General features: G+C 42.5%; 1 protein-coding gene across 2 annotated transcripts in view; it reads right to left on the bottom strand.

Moving 5' to 3' along the window:
• The window catches only part of PPIL2 (peptidylprolyl isomerase like 2), a gene marked incomplete at both ends in the record, with an annotated part of 74,235 nt that extends 55,418 nt beyond the window's left edge, over positions 1–18,817 (bottom strand). For both annotated transcript variants that reach the window (XM_082007897.1, XM_082007898.1), the window contains 7 exons: positions 666–757; positions 2,999–3,050; positions 16,791–16,842; positions 17,013–17,075; positions 17,990–18,035; positions 18,597–18,646; positions 18,786–18,817. In XM_082007897.1, the coding sequence (XP_081864023.1) occupies positions 666–757; positions 2,999–3,050; positions 16,791–16,842; positions 17,013–17,075; positions 17,990–18,035; positions 18,597–18,646; positions 18,786–18,817 (387 nt within the window). The remainder of the gene's footprint in view (positions 1–665; positions 758–2,998; positions 3,051–16,790; positions 16,843–17,012; positions 17,076–17,989; positions 18,036–18,596; positions 18,647–18,785) is intronic.
• Positions 18,818–23,475: the final 4,658 nt, after the last annotated feature.

The following is a 23,475-nucleotide window of genomic DNA, read 5'->3' as shown; positions in this document are numbered from 1 at the left end:
TTCTGAAAGTCCTACTGGAATTACCCATCAACGTATTTCAGAAAGCAGATGTTTCACTGTTCAGGCTTTTTATAACACTGGATATGGATCCATTAATTGAAGGATTTATTTGCTACTGAAAGATAAATAAACCTTGCTTTTACACTAAGGATTATGCAGACAAGTCACAACTAAAATTCCACCTGGGCTCAGACAAATGTTCACAAAACACAAATAAAAATGCTGTTCAAGTGTCCATGAAGGCGTTCTCTCTGCAATTTCCCCAGCTCCAGTTAAAATACTTAATTCATTGATATGAATAGAAATGAGGCAATTTGTGTTTTGGTGATGACTCTGTATCACAAAGACAACAACAGAAAATTTGTCTATTAATTCAACTGGGGAGCATATAAAAGCTACTCATTTTGGTCTACAGGATTCGGTGGATGCAGATTAACTTAGGAAAAGGTTTTAAAAATATCTTTTAAATCATATTCTAGGGTTGTTCATATTTTGAAGGCAAAAGCTGGACAACAATTTGTGAAGTCAGTTCACCTCCATGTACTTTAATTTCCCTGGCTGTAAAACAAGAATAAAACTTATCTACCTTTCTAAAGCATTTTGTGATCTTGAATGAAATGCATTCAGTATTAATAATTAATAATGAAATGAGACAGAGAACCTACCTCATAGGCAAACACGTTTCCAGTTGTCTTGATAGCCACAATATGGGAGTTATTGGTGAATACAGTAAACAGCACTGGACAGTGGTATTTACCTGATGAAGGGGGAAAAGAAGGGGGAAAAAGTTTAAATTTGGCATGAAGTCCCTGCAATTATTTTGAAACAGCTAATTTCTGTTATCTCTGTGAGGAATATTGACATTAATTTTTAATATAAAGTGTAACTTCAGCGGGTATTTAATGATGTTTTAACTATGCTTTTATTCTTCAGTGCCAAACAGAAAAAGTAACACTTAAGAGAATTATAAAGCAAGCAAGGAAAATGCAGCTTTGAAATTTACTGCCTTCAATCCCCCAGAGAATTTTGTCCAACTTGCTTGATATCGACGAAGTACCACAATGTAATTGCTGCTGTTGCAATCAAACTCTATCGATAGCATGAGCCTGTACCTTGTAACATGCCCAGTGCTCTATTTTCAGTGTTGTTCCCAGGAATAAAAGTTTAGCTTCTATCCTACAAAAAAGTTCACAGGAGCTGTTGTGCTTTTAGGAGAGAAGAGCATTTTGTATTCAAATGTGGCAAGCAGAATGCCATTAAATCTGAACACGTTATTCAATAAGGAACCCAGCTTCTGCTCTAATCAAGCTGTGAATTTTCCCAGGAGGCTCAGCATAAATATTAAGCATGTCAACAACGAGCAAACTGATGGAAGGCAATGTACGAGGAAGAAGAAAAATGTCTAAATGATCTCAGCAGAAAGCAATTAGAAGAAGGTTATTAATACTTGATCAGTTTGCTAGACCTGGGGGTTTGGGTGAGATGTTTTAAATAGGTTGGGCCTATTTGGTTCTTTTTTCCTAATTACCATCTGAAAATCAAAACCAGCAGGGAGACCAGAACAGAGGCTGCTCACAGCACCTGCAAAGACAGGAGAGGCAAGCACCTACAGAGTATTCCCCGTTAACTGCTCAGCCAGAAGCACTCTGACCTCCAGCACGCAGATGCAAGTAAAAGCTAAGGACTGTTTCTGTTAATGCCACCAGAGCTGAAGAAAAGCCATTGCCACAAGGGACTGAAATTCAAGAGGAAGTTTAGAAAGGGATTTTTGGAAGTGGCATCAGGGTATGGCCCATCTGATGGATACAGAAATATGCTGGTAAAATGTGAGGCCTCTGTCCAGCTGCATAAAAAAGAACAAATCACCAGGTTTTCAGTTCTAGCAAAAGCAGAGCTGCTGAGGGTACACACTTGTTGATCTGGATAGAAGGTACTCAGCTAAGCAGGGATTATTAAACAGAAGAAACTACAATATCTGAAGACCTTTTTATCATACAGTGTGAACAGAGAAAATCCTACATACATAGCAGCCATTCTACATGTTAAGATTTAAAGAAAAGTTTGCTGATAGACAGAAATGCAACACTTTACTCTTCCTCTTTTGTTGCATTTCCCCTTGACCAGTTAATGACACAGCATCCACCTTTTTATGGAAAAGGCTGCTAAGACTGCATGGCTGCCATGATTCCACCCCAGCATTATGAACTGGACTTCTTTAAGGAAAGCACAATATCACAGTATCTTTCAAAAACCTTGGCCACTGTGACTATTGATAATATTTGAACACCCTGCTCTTGAGACAGATGGAACGCAGAAGAATTCCATCAGCTAGAGAAAAGACCTTGTAGTTCATGGACTTTTGTAAGATAAGGAGACAGACACTCCAGAATTTTATTCCCACCTGATCCTTGTCACTCGCATTTCAAAGAAATCATTATCTGCCTTGTAAAAGATTAATTAATCTCCACTCTTTTCTTCTAAGCACTCTCTCTTAGATGGCAGATTTTGTATTTTTAACCCTGCAGAAATTAAACTTGAGGCTGCTGTCTTGTGTGTTGCTATTCATAAAATCCCACACGTGCATTTAAGTCTAATTCATTTTATAAACAAAAAGCTGCTCAAAACCAAGTGAACAGCAAATATTACCATAGGCAAGTTAGGAAAAAAGAGAACATGTTATGGAAATTTAGTCTTAAAGTAAGTAAATAGCCATTAAAGTAAGCAGTACCTTGCTGTAGTAACAGCTATAGGAAAGTGAAATTGCTTAATAATTTACAGCTCCCCAGTGTAAAGAAAAACAGTAATGGAACTTTAAAGGTAAATATGTCACTCACAAGAAGCAGTTATTCTACTAAAAAAATAAAAACCATGACAGAGAACACAAGCTACATAACTTCACCATGAGTAAGACAAACCAGGATTTATTAAAGCACTCATTAAGGGAAAAAAAAAAAACCAAAAACCAAGAAAAAACCCCACAGAAAATTACTGCACTTACCTTCACTGTTTTTAGCAAAATTCAGCTTTATAAGTGATTTGGCATCTAGTTTCTAAAGAAAATGAAGCATTAAAAAAATTAATCACAACAGAATCTAACTGTGGAAACAAAAGGAAACTGTAACATCAGTATTAGGATTTTAATAGTACATAATTTATTAATAATATATTGCAAGATGTCTGAATCATCAGAACCCTGGGAATTTAAGTCTCAGCCCACAAAAACAAGGCTCAGTGAGCCTGAGAACTGAGATATGTTTATTTACAGCGTTGTAGTTTGACACAGTACAGAGCTAACCAGTAAGCTTGAGAAGTTGCACAACTGTCTTAGCACAAACTGAAAGGGGAGTTTGCATGAAAAGCTAAGAGGCAAAGATCATCGCTGCTGGTCAGAAGGAACAATTTGGAAGAGACCTCTGATGAAAGTCATAAAACCAACAAACCCTTTTGGCAATCAAGCTCACAATGTTTTCTGTTATATAATAATAACTGTAATTTTTTCTGTAATTTTTCTTTTACTTTAGGAAATGTGTAGCAAAGCCCATATGATAACTAGCAATAATGAGCAGAAACAGAGGCACAAATGCTCTGGAGAGGCGCTTAGGCTCGTGAAGGGATTCCCAGGAGGGATCTGTGGCCACTTCATCCCCCAGTAGCAATTCCACGGAAGAGGGAACTGACATGGCAGCTGAAGTTGAGGTAATGCTCTCTGATTCCAGAGAGGACACTGCAAACTAAGCTAGCTCCTGCTCTCGCACACTTCATCAGAAGAATGGCTATGGCATTTTTCTGCTGCCCTCTCTCCTGAGGGACTTTCTGACATGGACAGGGAAGAGCTATGGGGCTCGCAAATACTTCTGGATGATCAGGCTGCTCCCTCCCTGCAGCCTTCCCCAAGGCATGAAAGCTGCAAGCACACCAAAAAAAAACAGTGAGCCTTCAGTAACATGACAGGGCAGGCCCACATCTGCCAGTCATTTCACAGGGTCATTACGTGATTTGGGCACATCGCTGGCATGACGGGGCACACCATGACCGGGGTCACCCCACCAAGCACAGCCTGCCAGGACAGTCAGGTACCACTTGACTGGGGCACCCAGCTGGAGACAAAGTCCAGCCCAGCAAGCTGCAAGGCTGAGTCAGGATTGCAGATATATTAAAAAAACAACAAACCCTTTGACTGTATCAGCTGTCAGAGACGGTTTCACTGTCAAATTGATCATTAAAAGCACACACAGCACAGGCCTTTTAAAAGAAACAATTGGTTCTTTTCTCAAAACATGCACCTGAACAGATTAGCGAGGTTTTGTAACACAGACAGTTCTTTATAAACGGCTACGAGTGGAGATCTGCCAGCTGCGGTGCCAACGCTGCTAGTTCAATCATTATGGCAAAGCGCGATAACAAAATCATGTGAAACTAAGTCAGTGGGCTGCTTCTGCCTGATCAAAATTCATATTGTTGGTTCAGAGAATACATGTTATGACAGCTGAACTCATTCATTTACAGGAAGGCACTTCTCAAATTGTTTTCAGCCAACTGGCAGGCTTGTTTGCTGCCGGAAAGGTAACCATCTCTCTAATTTCTGAGCAAGAGCAGCAATAAGGGCTAGTAGCAATGAGATGGGAAGGGGAAAAAAAAAAAAAGAGACCAGGTTATATTTAGTTAGGCAATGGAAGACCAGTGCTGCTGTTTTTCCTTAAGGGGATTCTCAACCCCTGCCCCGCCGCCCCCCAACACCCCGAACAGAAACCCCAAGAACAGCACATTGCTGGGGTACAAAGAAAGACAGCAAAGGCAACGGCAGCTTCTAAAAAGATTTAAGTGGATGCAGAGCTTTATTCATTTATTTATCTTCTTACAAGAACAAAATTGTCAAAGTAGTAGTAGGGGAACAGCAGAGTTGCCAAAGTGAACGTACGTTCCTGGACAGATCTCTTCAGCCTAAACAACTTATTAACACAAAGCAGCATCCATCTATGCACATGTTGTGCAATAGCCCAAAAACTATGTTCCAGAAAAAAGCTGCTTTAGAAATACAACCACTGGAAACATTGATAATTTGAAGGAAGGCCCTTAAATTATCTTCCTGGCAGACTTGAGCTATCCCCAAAACACATGAGCAGATCATCTTTAGACAAAAATGGAAACAGTTCCCTAAGAAACAGTTTAGCATAACTGAAGATTCAGATTTATACCTTGACAGAAATTTAGTGGAAAAGAGACTAAACTGCTGTACAGACTTTAAAGGTAGCAAAAGCTGCAGTACACTGTTTCATCTGTCAACGTATGATGTATCGTTAGAAGTGCTGCCAAGCCCTTGGACTCTTACTCCGTACCCAGAGAAATAGTATGGTATTTCAGGTCACATCTTTCCATAATACGGAAAAAAGTTAGTTTTCAGCATCAGTTACTCATGGTGCATCAGTTGCTCACGCTGGCATCTGCTCCGCACCGAGACCATAGCTTATACAGTCTTACATGTCAACAGTAAATTAAAAACCCAGTGATTTTCATATGGGAGTTGAAATACACACAGTGCCTGGAGTCTTCTTCCAGGATGAGAACCCTACACTGAAGTACTGTTATGAACATTATAAACTTTTACTGCCGCCGACTAGCCTCCTATCAAGCTCGCATTGAAGAAGCAACCTTGGCACATCAGCTCACGCCCTTTGGAGCGGCTCTGCACGTAGGCACTCCCCGAGCACTCCCACACCGTATCACGAGGCGACGTCCCACTACTGATAAAGGTTGTTGTTTGTGGAATGTATTTATGAAACGGGATGGAAACAGAACAAGAGTTGTATACAAGAAAATATGTGGGGGAAATATAATTAGAGCAACACCTCAAAAATATTTTGCGAAGTTGATTGACATGTCTCAACACACAGCAAGACAAGAGGGTGATTTAGTGTTTTGTCAAAGGAAATCTCTGGAGCACCAGAACAGCAAAACCAGGCGATGATCTGATACAAAGGATTGCCATGGCCTACAAAGGCAGTTCAGTGCCCAAGACCAGGCTGCAGGATCGGGCAACTGCACACAGAGCAGCCGCAGAGGAGGGGATCCAGCCTGCATGCTGGGACTTCCAGTAGGTCCAGTTTTGAAAGACCTACATGTTACACAGGAAACTATGAAAGAACTTGATATAGGAAACCTGTATCATAATTTTTTTTTTCCTCTCAAGTTCTTCATTTCACAGGGAAACAGGGTTATCTTGCGTGTGGGTGAATCTGCTTTTATTTATTCTCCATCAAAACTCAAAGCCTTCCAAGCACCATCACACAGTTTGTTGCCATGGAAATTACCATTATGCCACAAGCAGGCATTAGTCTTCATGGGAAGAGACAGCAGGAGTGAATAAGTCCTAAAATGAGTTAAAGTACTTGTTTTCATGTATTTCTTATTATTAATAAAGCAGAAGAGAGCTCAAATATTGCATACACAGCTCCAGTTCAAAACTATGTCCAACCTTAGTTTCCCTGAAACACACTTACCATCCAGTTTCAGCCAATCTCCAGTGAAGAAAGCAAGCAAAAACCCAATGTTTATTAAAAGCACTCGATCTAATTAAAATTCTAAATTCTTAACAAAAATGAAAGGCCACAAGCATCCACCACCTCCTCTAAGTAGAAATGAAAGCTGCATATTCACTTCTAAAAATATTTTATGCAAGAATACTGGAAAGCAGACGCATTTCACCGCACATAGTGCCAGCTGCTCCACAGCAAGGAAGGTCTAAAAAAACAAATGCAAAAACTGTGCAAGCTCTTTTCTCAGCTGACTCCTCTCTCGCAGGCACACTTCCACAAAGGCAGCCAAGGCTACTTTTGGCCATGACCTACTTTCTTGCAGCAGCGAGAAGCCTCACCGCCCTGCGCGCTCTCATCTGTCAGCTGACAGCACTTGCTCCTGCGGGATCCCAAAGGGCAGCGTCCTTTATTGATACCCAAAGCAGAGGTTATTACGATGCGTAGGTTAGTGGGGCACTGTGGCAGCTCGAGGATGAAGCATGCCGATTATTTCGAATTAAATCATTCTCTGTCATCGCTGCGTGTCTCATGGAGATATGACCTACAATCCCTGCGCATCAATTAGTTACACTCTCTGAACCCCTTTGGTCTGTGGCTGCATGTTCTTCTTGTTAATGAGGCTCTGACCCTGTTGGATACGTACCAGCCTGAAACGCCATCAAAATGGGCTCATTTGATTCTCTACCCACACATGGGTAGAGTTGGTGATGTGCGGCAAGAGTTGTATTTAGCAGATGCAGACTCTCCTGCTCTAACAACAGTAATTGAGTTAGCGTTAAAATGTTCAATGCGTGGGGATTGGACACCCTTCTGAATGGCCTCTGGCAAAAACGCACAATAATCCAGTGAGGCTATCTCGAGGAAAAAATAATGTGTCATGTCTGAACTGGTTGACAACACAAGGACAAAATTTTCCAGGGCTGACATGCCCATTTGGTAGCTTCTCACGCCACCAAAACAAGCAACACAGAGTTAGCACAAATAGCCAAAACCAAATACTAATATTAAAACACAAAGTTGCCTACCAAATACCAAATTTAGCCTAACAGCAGCAAATTAATTTTGTATTAAATTCTTTGGTTCCTTTAAAGATGAGACCTGTTACTCATTGCATACAACCTCACATCTTAGAATTTTCCCTGCTATAAAACTTTGAAGAAATATGGGGATATGAATTCGAATGAATAGTACTAGAATAACTTCATGTATAATGTTACATATTTCAGATCTTGTAAATGGATTTAATGATGATAAAAGGCACTGGAAATCCTCAGCAAGTGTACACATTATGGCAATATGAGTGGAAACAGCAGCGCTTGGTTTAACAAGATAAGCCATCTTCATGTAGTTCAATATTTCATGGGAGTCAGCACCCAAGAGGCCAGAATAGTCTCATGATTCAACGTATTGCTTCTATGTTCAGTTCAACAGCAAAAATGCTAGATGTGGACAACTGTCTAACAAATGCTGAAAAGACACCCTCAATTCACATTCTTGGATGAAGCTACTGTTTAACTGCAGCTTTCATCTGCTACTGAACTGGTATGGAAATGGACACAAAAGATCCTTCATTATCCACTTCCAGGCCACTGTTTTTCCATGTTTAAATTTTAATTAAACTGACACCATATGGTCACAAAAGTCTCGTCCAGAGAATCATAAAGATATGCTTGATAACACACATGGCTCACAGACACTAGCAATAATGTTTCTCTATCAAACAGCACATTAACAGAAATTACCACAAGAAAAAGATGTGTAGTTTTATGAAAGTGAAAGATTAAACCTGCAGTCTTAATGCAGTCAGAATTCTATCAATCCAGAGACCCACAGCCAAATACAACATGATTCATGGAACATAAAGCTTTGCAGAAGCATCAAAAAGCTAGTCTCCAATTCTAGTGAAAAACAGGCAAGTAAGGATCTGTGGGAAACCTCATGTTGCATCTCATTTAAGGCTAGAGTGTTTCACAGCTGCTAGTTTTTCAAGTGTCACAATCACAAAACCCCATCCAATGTGCACACTCCCACCAAAACATGAAAAAGGGTAAAAAAAAAAAAAAAGACCATCTGCTCAGACTGTAAAACCTAGATGTAAATACTTTTTTTTGCTATAAGGGAAATAATGCATTAGGAGTAATGCTAGACACATTCATCTGCCTGTGTCCAGAACTGGCTTACTGGATAAAACACTGCCCATCACCACCACAATACCCGTCAGCAAGGTATGAAGGAGGCACAGCAGCTTGGCCAGTGACTCATGACACCGGAGGGTTTTAAATGTCTCCTTTTGATAAAGCACTTGAACACTAAGTCAAGGCATGTCTCATCTTCTTTGACCTCACTGTTTCCCAAAGATACAGGGAATTGAAAAATAAATCCCCCTTTTAGGACAGATAAAGGCCAACTGTTAGTGGCGCGGGGTGCACTACTGTAAAACACAGAGATACAACTTGGGAAGAGAAACAACCAACTATCCGTATGATCGTCAGTAACAAAGGAGAGTAGGAAAGTTTCAGAAAACCCAACAAAAAAGGAGTCCTCTTCCAGGTCATCAGCCTTACTGGGACCCTCATCCCCTTGACCCCCCTGTGTTTTATGACCATTTCCAGTTATGAGACATGACTTTCTGCTCATTCCTCTGGGCAGGAATCATGTCCTCATATGTTTCCATCCAGGGGCCTTGAAAATTTATGGTCACTAGTCAAATATTAACTCATTTAGACTGTTGACTAAAAGCTAATAATTTCTGAAGCAAATGAGGCAAGACGACACGGCTCAGTTGCTGCATATTGAAGAGTTCATCTTGTTCAAAGTGGATTCTAGGCATTTGAGCAGCAGTCTGTGTCTGCTGCCCCCAGACAAAAATGCACCTGGAGAGAGATCCTTAATGATGATGGCTGTAACCACCCATGCCTGAATGACCGCTACAGGCCACAGAAATACAGGCAGCAACTTTCAACTGGAAACAAAGCAAAACAAAAGAGCAAAGGAAGAACCACTGCTCATTCTGGCCACCTCTTACTTGTAATTAACTACTTGCTTCTGAAATGACCCAAGGTCTCAAGAGAAAATGCAACATATTATCATATTCTGAAAGCACCCTTCCAGTCTCAACACATACCCTGAAACTTTTCTGTCTTACACTGTCATGTGTAATATATCAAAGTATTACTAAAGTATTTCAGGAAGAGACTAGAAAAATATTCCCACCGCTGTACCAAGCGTTCACCCAGCATTTACTATGTATGATTAAGACTAGCTCTGTTCAAAGAAGATAAATTAAACAGATGTGGAGAAGGACAATTGTGACCATTTAGGGTAGAGAGAACTTAAAGGCAAGAAGAACATCTGACAGGAAAATACAAGTCTCAACAAGAAAATGTCAAGAAAGCACTGAATTCCTCTGTACCAAATACACAGCTGTAAACACTGAGAGAAGTGCAATTCTGGCACAAATACAAATGAGACTAAGCTGGTCAAACTCAAAATTTACAGAAGGTATCCATCAGATGAAAAACCATCAGAAGAACCTCTTGGCAGCCATAGCAGGAAGAAAGCAAACACCAGTTCAAGAAAGAGCATGCAGTCTGCAAAGCAGACTGCCAGACAGCCAAAGACCTCAGAGAGTCTTCTAGTTTTCTGCTCCTGATCATTTCACCCTTCTTTCTGCAGCACATGAAAACCAACTAAGCTGGATTTGTCTGAATCATTTTTCAACAACAAAGCTTCCCTTGGTTTTATTTCTGTAAGCTTTGTTCTCTGCTCTGTAATAAGCTATTACTCACCCAGAACAAAACTGTATTCCCACTCCCCACTGAAACTTTTCTTACAAATAAACAGGAAAAAACCTCCCTCCTTCACTTCAAATGTACAGAAAAAAATATGCCAATTTTAACAAAAGGGGAAAAAAAGGGGGCAATTGACATTTAAACCTATGCAATATCTGAAGACTGAGTTGCACCAGACAAATTAAGAAATATACTTTTAATTTCAAAGCTGAAGATGTGCTGACTTCTTCTGGCAGGTATGCAAAAAGCGTTCTCTAGAGAAGTATTAAAATGCTCATTTATACATCAGTTATGCTACAGCCAAATGAGATCTGAAGTCACTGATCCACCTAAACGATCACTCATTTCCAAAGCCCCAAGGAGAAAACGTAGCAGACTTCCTGGATTTCAGGTGCTGTGCTCTAATGTTGAAGAAAAAGACAATGAAAGGGGGCTATGTCTCACTCCTGAATTTTTCTATGTAATGAAAAATATCTCAATTGGTCAAACTATTTTGCTCTTATTTAGATAGTCCCAGCACTCTAGATATGGAAAACTGATGTGGAGATAGCCTGCCTATAGAGGGCTGCACAGCATTTTCCTCTCAATATTTTGTGTCTAGACAAAGAATGACAATGCTCTGAGCATAATCTCTTTGGAAACAGTAAGAATGAAGAAAACTTCTCAAGAGAAAAAAAAAAAAAAAAGAGTCACAAGGAAAGTCTGACTCCTGCTGTAGGCTGCCATCTTTACAAGACAATCAAAATCCTAAGGTAGTATTACCCCCATGTTGCAGAAAGGTCTAGACAAGCACTCTGAAAATGCATCACACTGAACTTTACCTACATCTATTAGATATTCCTGACAGTGTATTCCAACAGCAGCTACTGCTACACTGGCATGAAAGAGGTCACCTTCAAACCACAGATCCTTGTCTGATGACATCCATTATGTGCTGCTCATTATCTAGAAACACACCTGGAATAACACAATTGAAACAGCAATCTGCAGTAAATTACCACACAGACCATGTGAATCGAATTAAAAGCCATAGTCACTGTTGATTTAGCCAATACGGGTCACAGGAAACTTGAACTTGTCCTCTCCTCCGTTCAGGCTGGAGACCTGTTCTACTCAACTCAGCACTGGACGAGTTTTGTTTGTGATCCTGATTTCGACACCTCTGACTCAGCAATGTGTGAAGCTCATGCAACCCACTTACAGGAATCCATTCCCGAAACACATGGGCTCTGCGCTGATTATTTGATAGGGGTGGAGAGCAATTTGTAGTCAACTATAAAGCCTTGGCTGGAACTTAACCTGTACTTTAGCACCTGTTCCTACAGTACTTGATGTTTCTCACACTTCTAACACACTGCAGTTTCTTTATTCAGAATACTGCAAAAGAAGAAAAAAATACCCAAGCCCTCTTTCTCATTATGTTCACTTCTCAGGTGAAGAAACAATTATCAGTCCTTTCTATTTCTGTATTTCTGCTTTCAAAATACATACATGGTAAAAACACTTCTACATCTAAGGAAGTTTCGCCTTTGCTCTAATTTCTGCATCCTTTTCAGGCAGGATTTCCGTTATTTAGACAGCCAAAGACTTTTTTAGTGCATTAAAAAAAAAAAAAGTGCTGTAAGGTTGTTTGTTTATTTTTAAAGTGGGATTAATAAATTCAGCTGTAAAAAAGTAATCTTCTCTATATCCTCTCCATTAACCTGGTCAGCAAGCTCCTCTCACCTCAAGACCAGCAACTGATTTCTATGAGATTCACTGAAGTCTAATTGATCAAACTGAAAAGAAACCATGCGTTCACAATAAAATGAAGTAACAATAGCCACCAGCATTTGGGAGCAAAATTAGCTAAGAAACATATTTAAGGAACGTTATTTGAGAAGGACTTTGGAATGAGGCGGCGCCCGCTACAGGCTCTGTCATTGCTGCAGGGCATTGTAGGTACAAGATGTGCATCTCTGGGTACTTTACTGTAGGGATCAGACAGGCTTACTGCATGAGGCAGGCACCTGTACTGCCACAATTATTTGATTATATTAGTCATAATCTCACTCCAACTCATTTTTATTTGGTAAATACAGGATTAAGAGTGTGGGAGAACAACAGCAAATATCTTTCTTGTACGCAGAGCAAAACTTTGGGTACAGCTCTCTTTAAGAAGGCAGATGTCCTACTGGGAAAGTCAGAGATTTTCAGCCTTCTGACTCCAAAGTTAGTCCTCATTTTCCATGTCAGTGGCTCTGCCTTCTCCTACATTTTATATGCCTCAGACTCCTTTTTATGGTTATCTTCAGAGGCAGCCCAAGCAAAAGGCTTTTCCAACCCTAGAAAAATCCTCAGAATTTAACATTTTTCTTATTTAATCTCGTAAAAAAAAAAAAAAAAAAAGCAAGCTCTCTAGCCTGGAGGTCTGGATCCTAACATGCATGAGACAGGGCACAATACAAATTGTGCTCTGCTTCATTCAGACCAGAAATGTGACCCGTAGGCTCATACATCTACCAAGCAGCATCTTCAGTCTCTTAACCTAACTCTTAGGCATATGTTAAGCCCAAGATAAATTAACTTGGCTGAATCCCACTTGCCCTTCAAGACACACACGTGCAACAACCACACAGCCACACATGGCCCTTAACATGAGGATTGTTTCTCTGGGTTATGCAGAATCAGCAGTTACACGGATTTTAGTTTGCTCTGAGCAGTGCAGAAAGAACTCACACAGGTGAGCCCCGTATATGAGTTAAAAAGTAGATGCACATAAAACAGTTCCAAAATTGACTTTGGACCAAAGCCTTAGAAGTAAACACCAAAGATGAACTGACTTTCAACTCTCTGAAAGACCTAAACTCCCAAAGAAAAGGGGGAACAAAGGACAATGACCACAGCTACTTTTGAGGCAGGGGAAGAGAGAGATTTGCCCAAGGTTACAGACTTGAATGGGGCTGAAGTACAACCACAATAACTTGCCTGCCCACATACAGTTAGAATGTCACTGAATCAGAGTGGAAAAATAGGTATTTACATCAGACACATTACAATGCAAGGGAGAAAAAAGGAAAAAAATAGCTCAGCCCACATATAACATATCCATGCAACAAAGAACAATTTCCTTGAAATTCCTGTCAAAAGGCACGCTGATCTATCATCTGTTCATATTTGAGATTCCAACAAACCAGACACGCTCTGACCAATCTCACTTCTTGGAAACAGGTACTGAGCCCAGCTGGCTGACTTGTGTGGGCATGCTGGTCACTGCTGTCATATCGCCACTACATGAAATGTTCTGGCAAGCTTGCAACTATCTGCAAGCCCAAGAAGCCAAAGCGCTGTTCTCAGTAAAAAGGAATGAGCTAACTATGACTTTCCTCTTCGTTTCATGCAATTTCAGTGTAAACACAAGCTAGGGCAGTTTCCCAACAAAGCTGACCAAAAAAAAAAAAGTGAGCCAATGCCATCTGACAGGCTGTAGTTCAGCTGCAAGAGATGCACTGTTTCTTCCAAAATCATTGGTGTAGTAACAGAAGGTTTTTTTACCCCAAAGCATTATTAAAAAGGGAGGGAAAAAAAACCACTAAATTTTTGGAATAGCTCAGGGGAAACTCTAGACAAAGGTCAATGGTGATTTGCTTCTCCTAAACATATATTGGTGTCCATACCACATCTCAGGAGAAAGTTGGGAAAAGCAAGAAAAAATAAACCATAAACCATAAGGAAGTATAGGGAAGAAAAAAAAAAAAATTAAACATATCAAGGAATAACTGTGATCTTGGCATTGCAAAATTTCTTTAAACAGGAAGGCTGGTCCAATAGTTTGGGACTCGGAAGGATCAAAGAAGTCACTTGTAAATCAGTTCACAAACATCCAATTAATAAAAGACTAGCACAGTCCTACCCCCTGGGAGCACTGCAAAGATAAATATATTAATGATTGCAAGGCTGTCCAATTCTCCACTGAGGGGTCCACTTCAGAAATAAGACAGCTAGACAGAATTTATGAGTATCAAGAGTGCATCATTAACAACACTGTTTCCAAGTAGCTTATTGACTTCTCTAAAATGTTTGGCCTGTAGCAAACCATAACAACAGAAGTACAAGCCACAAAGGATTTCATTATCATTTTTAATTTCAGGACATAAAAAAAGAAGGAAAAATTCTCCAGAGCCTCATCACCAATGACAAATCAATCTGTGCAATGTAACTTCATAAGTCACCATACAAAACATGGTACTGCACCTAATCTGGCTCAATTCCTTTTAAACAAACTCAGAGTCTTAAGTTTCACTACATCACCAACTCATTACAGAAAATATTTTCTGGTTTCCACAATGAGCAAGTCATACAAGTACCAGAAGGTGCACACACAATGACAGATTATTTTAAATAGAGGGCAGCACAGTCCAGAGATGTTCAAGCTCAACTCACTGACTTCTGCCACCTACCCTGCTTGTCCCAGCACCCATATCCCCTTCCTGCCCAACGCCATCCCCCGCTTCCGAAAATCAGAGCTGGCCCTCTGGGGAACAAAGGGCAAATTAGGACACCTCCTTCAACCCCACTCTTCAACTTACAGCTCCAAAGGGCTGGATTCAGCAGGGCTGTGTGCTGCTCTGGAGAGCAAGCATCTCCTTTTTCTTCCAAGTGGTCTGGAACACCTTCGTCCTCTGGAGGACAGAGCTGTACAGTACAAGTCCACCACTGAATACAAGGGAAGAAGAAAGGGCTCCCCAAATAGAGAGATTATGGAGGAAAAGGGATGCATGTTGAGGAGAGCTGAAGGTGCACTGCAGATCAATTACAGAAGCACAAGTCTGGGTAAACTAACAGATCTCAAAGTCCAACTTCATTTGAGCATTTATAGTTCACCAAGTACATTCGGCACAACCTCCCTTTCTCTATGTTACACAAGACCACTAGACACATTAGACTTCTTGCTTAGCATTTACCTGAAGTAATTTGAAACCACATTATGGTTCATAGTCTGAAATGAGATCAGGTGTCATGGAGCTGCTCCGAGTGAAAAAAATTGATCTGGCAACACCCCAAAACTCCCAAACAATGCACAGAGCAGCAAGGTGTGAGAGGCGGACGAAAACAAATGAAATCGCTGTAATTCCATTCCTTCTCAACAATACATTGGCCTCTTCATGTGTGAGGACCTTCAATCATCTCTCCATTGCACAAACACACCTGCAGTTTGCTATAACTTAAGATATTGAGTCTCAGACAGCCTGTTCATGTTTAGAGTTTGGAATGCTGCATCTGTATTTAGCTTCTCCTCGTATCTGTCTGCTGGGAAAATCTTTAATCAAACACAAGATGTTTCAGAGGTAATCTCATACCACAAAGCCATCTGCAAACCAACCAGCAATGCTGTGCAATGTCTGCCACCTAATGCTCGGGAAAGTAACTGCACTTACTGAAGGAAGACGAGTTTCAGTAGCTCAAGCAACCATTTCTCTTTAAAATTTTTCTCTATGCCCTCATAAAAAATGCACTTTCTTTTAACACATCAGAAAAAAACAAAATCCAGCAAGGAAATATTTCCATTACTTCATATCTACCCAGTGCTTTACAACTTCACACTACTACAGAAAAGTAATCCCTTCATATTTATTATTTATGCAGAAAAAGGAGGGAGAGAAAAACCACTAAGGTGCTGATCATAGTGTGGTGAAATCCCAGTCCCACAGTGAACTATCACCACAGAGGCAGGTCAAAAGCTTTCTGAAATATATTGTCAAGATAACTCAAAAGATTTTGCAGCTTAAGCTTACCATTCATAATATCACCTATTAATCTCTTTAATCTGTGTAAAGCCAAATATCTGCTTCGTTAGGAAACATCACTGCAAGTTTAACTGCAGATGGCGAGGTGAGCTTGCCAGCCCCTTGCCCTGTATGTATGAGAATCCTGCTTGTACGAGGCAGCAGTACAGAGCCTTTTCCATCACTGACCAGTCAGGCTTTCTGAGCACCACTAGCAGCAACAAAAGAGCTCGTATTTCCACCTATACAGATTTTAATTATGCCATACCTGTAAGAAAGGCAAGATACCCTGGTAGTTTATATAAATGAACTGCACATTTCCTCCACCATATTATTTACAATCCAATGCAAAAAAAAAAAAAAAAAAAAAAAGAAAGCAGCTTTCCTCTTTCTTCCCCACACATAGTTCAAGGATGAGTATTTTCTACTACAACCATTAGCAGGATGACAGCGAGAAGATGTCAGGATGTCAGGCCTGGAATCTAGAAGCCCCCCTTTTTTTAAAGCTAAAAAGAGATCCCTAATAAATATGTACACTAATTTCAGCAGAGCTGATCTTATAAATATCATACTTCAAAATAGTACTCCTGTTCGACTTCTTTTGCTTTCATTAAGGCATTTTTGTTTCTCCCACACATAAAATAGGAAACTGAACATAAGGAAAGCAAACATATCATGCGAATACACCTGTCTTTACTTACTTCTCCTGTGATTGGATTGGTTCCATATTTCTTTATCCAAGGAACAATGCTCCTGCAAAGAGAGGGGATAAAGTCGAAAGAGACAAGTGCCATCAGAAACCTGTTATTTTTTGATGAGCATGAATATTTTTGCCAATCTGCTAAAACCAAATGATGATTACACAGCTGTAACCAAGCAGTTCAGCAACACAAAAGTAAAGCTGAGTAGAGACAGTAACTTACAGTATGTCAAAGACTGTCCCATCTGGTGTGCAAACTGGGTATTCAAATGGCTGCAGAGACAAACTAGAAGAAAAATTACACATTCTTCTTAGCAAAGTCAGATGGAAAACATGATGACAGAAACAAATAATGTTTTGCCGATTCACTTACACATTAAAGCAAGGCCTAAACCAATGAAAATACTGAGCGGCTGCCAATACCCACTGCTTGATTCTACATAAGTTAGGTTATCAACAAAACCTGTGAAAGAAACTGGTGCAGGTCAGTAACTTGTAGCTGCCAGCACTCACAGCCATAGAGCCGCAGGGGCACATGCTGTAATACTCCCCAACGTGCTTCCATTGCCATGTTGGGCCCCAACTGCACAAAAGATGGTTCAACCAGAAACACTCACTGCCTTTGCACTGAAACAGGTTAGGGATTAATTGGCAGTCACATTCAGCATCCCCTGTCAGGGATGCTTCCATAATTCAAACAGCTTTTACCCAAGTAACAGTAGTTTGTGGACGTCTGTAACTATTTGATTTATAAGAGGGCTTGTAACCCACCTCTACTACCTCCTTTCTTTCACTCTAGCACTTTAAGCAGTAAACTCTAAACACAAAAAAATAGTATAATTATTGCTTCCATCTATTTAATCACTGCCTCAGAAAGACAAATGATTGACCAAGCATATTGTGACCATGGAAAAGTAAATTCAAGTCCCAATTACACAGATTTGAAAGACCGCAAGGTACATGATAATTGTGCTGAATTATTTTTTCACTTCTGCATCAGATTCAATCTTTGCAGAATTATGGAAAGTACATAGATTGTTTCAGTTCTTATTGAGTATTTTCTTGCTACATTACTATCATAGCAGACACAGGTCAATGAAAGTAACTACATCAGAAAAGCATGGCTTCAGTAATAGGACATCAACAGCCTGATGAATAAATGCTTCATGTAATGATGATAATGTAAATTTGTTGTCTTACCTGCAGTGATCAAATGATAAACGTCTAAAATTAGTTCGTGGAAGGTCTGTTCATGGAACAAAAACAAAAACAGGATTTTAATAAACACATAGTATTCTAGGTAACAAAGACACATCTAGAAGTTACATTTTGCTATATACATGGTGGAAATTTACTGATGAGAAGGATAAACACACTAAACCTTGCAAAACTACAACTAGAATTGGACTTCTGGAGAGCACAAGTACGCTGCTCAACTGAAACTGCACAGTCAGAAAAAAATCAAAACATACCTCTGACAAACTGGCAGCACTGAGTTTAAATTTGACAATTAACACTGTAACTACCTTCAAGGGCTGCCCTACCAGCGGGGACAAAACTTGTTGAAGGCAGGGACAGCTCATCTGGGCGTTAAACCTCGAATTTCTGCCATTTTCGGGCTGATCAGCTCCACTGATTTCAGGACCCCCAGCTGCACAGCCCAGGGCTTCAGAGGACAGCTCGGGAGGAGGCGGGGCAGCCCCGCTCGACCAGAGGATGCTCTGCTCAAGGAGGCCCCGTCATGAGCCACCCCGAACCGAAGGACCCCACTGAAGCCGGCGGGACAGCGCACCCTTCACCCCTTTACCTGCTTTCTTGCCCCCGTAGAACTGCGTGTACTCCGCGCACGTGATGTACCTGCCGAGACAGCGGGGTCACTCACAGGCAGCCACAGCACACCCACGCCCTCTCCACACCCCGCGCGTCCGCGCGCCCCCCGAGGCCCCGAGGCAGCCCCCGCCCCGCCGGGTCGGTCCCCGCGCACGCCCCCGCTCACATCTTGTCCTTCTGGTGCTGCCTCTTCCCCATGGCGGCGGCTCAGCCCGGAGGCCCTCGGGGACGCGGGTCGCTGGGGCCTGCCGAGCCGCCTGCACCCGGACGGCTGCGGCCGCGGCGCCCTTCCGGTGCGAGTGCGCCGGCGAAAGGCCGCGCCGCGGAAACACGGGCGGCGGTCAGCGTTCCGGGGCCGGGACGGCCTGAGGCGGGCGGGAAGCGCGGGAGCGCTGAGGGGAGGGTGGCGGCGGGCTCCCAGCCGCTGGCGCCTCCGGCAGGATAGAGCGCACGCGTAAAATACACGTGTGGCCTTTCGGCTATCGGAAACCGAGTCTGTTCCCCAGTACTTGGCGCCCAGCTGAACCTAATTTTATTTTGGTTTTTGCTGTAGCCCCGGTTGGGATCTCCCCCACCCCGGCCGCGGGGAGGGACGCCGGGGAAGCCGGCGTTTTGGTGGGAGTTTCCTGCCCAGATCGCGTAGTGACAATGTCGGAGCCCGCCACGGCCTTCCCTGTCCAAACCATTAATTAATAAAAGCTCCTTGGTAACACCCACCAAAACAACCTGCCCCCACTCCCACACCAAAAGTGTTCCTCCTTGATGTTGCTGCAGGCTTCCTTTGGCAATGTAATTTAGTCTTTGACAGAGTTTTGACCAGAGGAGATGGTGGGAGACATGGTGGTCGAAGGCCATCTTGGGCTTAGCGACCATGACATGATAGAATTCTCAATTCTTAGTGAAGTAAAGAAGGGGTCAGCAAAATTGTTACCATGGGCTTGCGGAAGGCAGACTTGGGCCTGTTCAGGTCCCTGGCCGAGGGAGTCCCTTGGGAGACAGTCCTGAAGGGCAAAAGGGTCCAGGAAGGCTGGACGGTCTTCAAGAAGGAAATCTTAAATGTGCAGGAGCAGGCGGTCCCCATGTGCCGTAAGACGAGCTGGCGGGGAAGACGACCGGCCTGGCTGAACAGGGAGCTTTTGCTGGGACTCAGGGAAAAGAGGAGAGTTTATTACCTTTGGAAGAAGGGGCAGGCAGCTCAAGAGGAGTACAAGGATCTCATTAGGTCAAGCAGAGATAAAATTAGAAGGGCAAAAGCCCAGCTAGAACTCAATCTGGCCATGGTCATACGGGATAACAAAAAATGTTTTTACAAATATATATTAACAAAAAGAGAGACAAGGAGAATCTCCATTCCGTATTGGATGGGGGGGGGAACATTGTCACCAAAGACGAGGAAAAGGCTGAGGTACTTAATGCCTTCTTTACCTCAGTCTTTAATAGCCCAACCAGTTACCCTCAGGGTATCCAGCCCCCTGAGCTGGAAGATGGGGACAGAGAGCAGAATAAACTCCCCATAACTCAGGAGGAAGCAATTAAGGACCTACTGTGCCACCTGGATACCCACAAGTCCATGGGGCCTGATGGGATCCACCCAAGAGTGCTGAGAGAGCTGGCGGAGGAGCTTGCCAAGCCACTCTTCATCATTTGTCATCAGTCCTGGTTAACAGGGGAGGTCCCAGACGACTGGAGGCTCGCCAATGTGACGCCCATCTACAAGAAGGGCTGGAAGGAGGATCCCAGGAACTACAGGCCTGTCAGCCTGACCTCAGTACCGGGGAAGATTATGGAGCGGTTCATCTTGAGGGTGCTCACAGGGCATCTGCAGGACAAGCAAGGGATCAGGCCCAGCCAGCATGGGTTCATGAAAGGCAGGTCCTGCTTGACCAACCTGATCTCCTTCTATGACCAGGTGACCCGCCTAGTGGATGAGGGAAAGGCTGTGGACGTTGTCTACCTGGACTTCAGTAAAGCCTTTGACAGCGTCTCCCACAGCATTCTCCTGGAGAAACTGGCGGCTCGTTGGCTTAGACAGGTGCACTCTTCACTGGGTAAAAAAATGGCTGGACAGCTGAGCCCAAGAGTTGTGGTGACCAGAGTTAAATCCAGCTGGCGGCCGGTCACAAGCGGTGTTCCCCAGGGCTCAGTTCTGGGGATGGTCTTGTTTAATATCTTTATCAATGATCTGGATGAGGGGATCGAGTGCTCCCTCAGTAAGTTTGCAGATGACACCAAGTTGGGTGCGAGTGTTGATCTGCTGAAAGGCAGGAGGGCTCTGCAGAGGGATCTGGACAGGCTAGATCGATGGGCAGAGGTCAACTGTATGAGGTTTAATAAGGCCAAGTGCCGGGTCCTGCACTTCGGTCACAACCCCATGAAATGCTACAGGCTTGGGGAGGAGTGGCTGGAGAGCTAACTGGCGGAAAGGGACCTGGGGGTGCTGGTTGACAGCCGGCTGAACATGAGCCAGCAGTGTGCCCAGGTGGCCAAGAAGGCCAACAGCGTCCTTGTAACCGCAATAGTGTGGCCAGCAGGACTAGGGAAGTGATTGTGCCCCTGTACTCGGCACTGGTGAGGCCGCACCTTGAATCCTGTGTTCAGTTTTGGGCCCCTCACTGCATGAAGGACGTTGAGGTGCTCGAGGGTGTCCAAAGAAGGGCAACAAAGCTGGTGAGGGGTCTGGAGCACGAGTCTTATGAGGAGCAGCTGAGGGAAGTGGGGTTGTTTAGTCTGGAGAAGAGGAGGCTGAGGGGAGACCTTATCGCTCTCTACAACTACCTGAAAGGGGGTTGTGGCGAGGTGGGTGTTGGTCTCTTCTCCCAAGTAACCAGCGATAGGACAAGAGGATGAGAGAAAATGGCCTCAAGTTGCACCAGGGGGGGTTTAGATTGGATATTAGGAAAAAATTCTTTACTGAGAGAGTGGCTAAGCATAGGAACAGGCTGCCCAGGGAGGTGGTGGAGTCACCATCACTGGATGTATTCAAAAAACAAAATACAAAAAGGTATTCAAAAGAAGTGGCGCTTTGGGACATGGTTTAGTGGGCATGCTGGTGTCGGCTTGATGGTTGGACTTGATGATCTTAAAGGTCTTTTCCAACCTTAATGATTCTGGGATTCTATGAGTTTTCATAGCCCTCATCTGAAAAAAGAAGGTGCTGAATATAAGTAGAAAATTATAAAATACCCAATTTAAGAAAAAATGTTCATGTTAATTTAAATATATTTTGTTGCATGGAAATTTAAAATCGTAATATTCCTGGTCTGTCAGGCAGTGACAGAAGCCCCCAGAAAAAAATGGGTAGAAGAACCTACATAGTATCCAATATGGACACAGCTCTTCATAAAAGGTATTTCAGTGTCTCTTCAAAGACTTAATGAAAAAGAAGAACTTACTTTCGCTTAGCTAATCGCCTTTAAAACTATACATTTAAATGCTATTAAACAGCATTCATTACAAGACTGGTATGAACAACACAAGGCTGAACAGAGAAGGGCCAGAATCCAAACATCTTGCTTTTTACAGAGGAAACAGCCACACGTCTCAGAGCTTTCACTTATCAAACACCTCCAAAACTATCCATGCTCATTTGTTCTTTCCTCGTTAGACCCCTGTCCTGGCATCTGCCTACACAGAACAGCTGAGAGTCAAAATCCATAGAAGCCAATAGCCAATAGCCAGCCTCTCACTGACTGGGACCAGACCCACCTTTTCTCCAGAACATGGTGTCAATCTCCTATTTTAATCATTTCAGTGGGTTGTTTGCCTGCATACGTAAGCACTAAATGAGCACAACCTGCCCTAGTTACAGATGCCCCTGGTCATTGCAGGGGGGTTGGACTAGATGACCTTTAAAGGTCCCTTCCAACCCAAACATTCTATAATTTTATGATTCTATTCTATGAGGAATATAATGCCTGCTTCGATGAGTATAGGCTAATTGGCAATAGCATATGAATCATTCACAGCACTAGCAGGACTGGTTGTCACAGTACTGTTAAATGTTTTGCACTAGAGGTCAGGGGAAGTTGGATGGTTCTCCTAATCACCTTCACTTTCCCCACCAGGTACATGCAGAATCAAGCTGTGCTGTCACTACATTCCCCACTGCTTGTTAAAAACTCACTGATGCCATACTGAAGAATAGCTGTGAAGTCAGTTGTTTTTCTTGCTCTTCAGGACACTTCAGTCAGTGTGCACGTGAGACTGCCATACCGAAGTGTAATCCTGTGTCTGTCGGGTCTCACAGTTGAATGCAGGAAGCAACAAAACTCTCCAAATGTGGGGTTTTGTTTCCTTAAAGAACACATCCCTCCCTCTAGGATCCAGACAACCATATAACTGCAGAACCACCTCTCTGAAGAGGGTCAGTCCCCTTTGGCCAAAAGCTAGTCCTTGTCCTGGCTGACTGACATTCCTTACGAGGGCAAAGGATATAGTTTGCTTCTGATAGAAGTTTACAGGAGAAGCTACCATTGTACAAGCGTATAATAGTGAAATACACTTACTCGTTTCAATACTAATTTTCTTACTCAAAAACATCTCAAGCTAAGGCAATAAACTGTGGCACACTCGAATAGTTAGGTCCTGGAAAGAACGAACACATAAAACTTGTTGGGCCACAAAAATGATCAGAGGGATGGAGCACCTCTTCTATGAGAACAGGCTGAGAGAGTTGGGGTTGTTCAGTCCTGGAGAAGGCTCCAGGGACACCTTATTGCAGCTTTCCAGTACTTAAAGGGGGCCTATAAGAAAGATGAAGACAGACTTTTTAGCAGGGCCTGTGGCAATAGGACAAGGGTTAACAGTTTTAAACTAAAAGTCAGCAGATTTATACTAGAGAGAAGGAAGATGTTTTT

The sequence above is a fragment of the Phaethon aethereus genome, assembly GCF_964289735.1.
Source record: "Phaethon aethereus genome assembly, chromosome: 17".
In the NCBI taxonomy this organism is placed as follows: Eukaryota; Metazoa; Chordata; class Aves; order Phaethontiformes; family Phaethontidae; genus Phaethon; species Phaethon aethereus.
The sequence above is the reverse complement of the archived record's forward strand: the minus strand, read 5'-3'. Positions and strand labels throughout refer to the sequence as shown.